The sequence below is a fragment of the Ailuropoda melanoleuca genome, unplaced genomic scaffold (genome assembly GCF_002007445.2).
Source record: "Ailuropoda melanoleuca isolate Jingjing unplaced genomic scaffold, ASM200744v2 unplaced-scaffold66823, whole genome shotgun sequence".
NCBI classification, from domain to species: Eukaryota; Metazoa; Chordata; class Mammalia; order Carnivora; family Ursidae; genus Ailuropoda; species Ailuropoda melanoleuca.
In genome coordinates this window covers 1-1,350 of record NW_023241418.1, presented here as the reverse complement: position 1 = coordinate 1,350, position 1,350 = coordinate 1, and the positions used below count along the sequence as shown (strand labels likewise).

The 1,350-nt window shown below is 58.9% G+C and overlaps 1 protein-coding gene across 1 annotated transcript; it reads left to right on the top strand.

Annotated features, from left to right (window-relative positions):
• Window positions 1–4: 4 nt before the first annotated feature.
• LOC117800249 (SH3 domain-binding protein 4-like) lies at window positions 5–1,345 on the top strand (the record flags this gene model as incomplete). Its single annotated transcript, XM_034652778.1, has 1 exon — window positions 5–1,345. A coding segment is annotated over one exon (1,341 nt), but the record flags the coding sequence as incomplete, so codon positions are not given.
• Between the last annotated feature and the right edge of the window lie 5 nt (window positions 1,346–1,350).

Here is a 1,350-nt window from a genome sequence, read left to right as displayed (position 1 = left end):
CGTCATCTTGGAGATGAAAGTTTCAGCTGAGGTGAAAAATGACATTTTTAGCAAAAGCACAGTGGGCCTCCAGTGCCTGCGGAGTGACTTGAAGGAAGGGCCCTATGTCCCCATCCCCCTCACCTACAGCTATGGGGACACGGTCCAGGTACAGCTGGACAACCTGGAGCCCTGTATGTACCTGGCCATCGTGGCCCACGGCCCGAACATTCTCTACCCTTCCACGGTGTGGGACTTCATCAATAAAAAGATCACCGTGGGGCTCTATGGCCCCAAACACATTCACCCGTCCTTCAAGACTGTGGTGACCATTTTTGGGCACGACTGTGCCCCAAAGACACTACTGGTCAGCGAGGTCACCCGCCAGGCCCCCAGCCCCGCCCCAGTGGCCCTGCAGCTCTGGGGTAAGCACCAGTTCGTCCTGTCCAGGCCCCAGGACCTCCACGTCTGCATGTTTTCCAACATGACCAATTACGAGGTCAGAGGCAGTGAGCAGGCCAAAGTGGTGAGGGGATTCCAGATGAAGCTGGGAAAGGTGAGCCGCCTCATCTTCCCCATCACCTGCCAGAACCCCAGCGAGCTGTCCGACTTCACGCTGCGGGTTCAGGTGAAAGGCGACCAGGAGGCCATCCTGACCCAGTTCTGTGTCCAGACTCCCCAGCCGCCCCCTAAAAGTGCCATCAAGCCTTCCGGGCAAAGACGGTTCCTCAAGAAGAACGAGGTCGGGAAAATAATTTTGTCCCCGTTTGCTGCCACCTCCAAATACCCGACTTTCCAGGACCGCCCGGTGTCCAGCCTCAAGTTCGGCAAATTGCTCAAGACCGTGGTGCGGCAGAGCAAGAACCATTACCTGCTGGAGTACAAGAAGGGCGACGCCGTCGCTCTGCTCAGCGAGGAGAAGATCCGGCTGAAGGGGCAGCTGTGGACCAAGGAGTGGTACATCGGCTACCACCAGGGCAAGGTCGGCCTCGTGCACGCCAAGAACGTGCTGGTAGTGGGCAAGGCCAGGCCGAGCCTGCTCTCGGGGCCCGAGCTGAGCACGTCGGTGCTGCTCGAGCAGATTCTGCGGCCGTGTAAGTTCCTCACCTACATCTACGCCTCCGTCAGGACCCTGCTCATGGAGAACATCAGCAGCTGGCGTTCCTTCGCCGACGCCCTGGGCTACGGGAATCTGCCGCTCACCTTTTTCTGCCGGGCGGAGCTGGACAGCGAGCCCGAGCGGGTGGCCTCTGTTCTGGAAAAGCTGAAGGAGGATTGTAATAACACGGAGAACAAAGACCGAAAATCCTTCCAGAAGGAGCTCATGATGGTAAGTGCTCAGCAGGGGCCTGGGGCCGAGGCCAGTCTCCC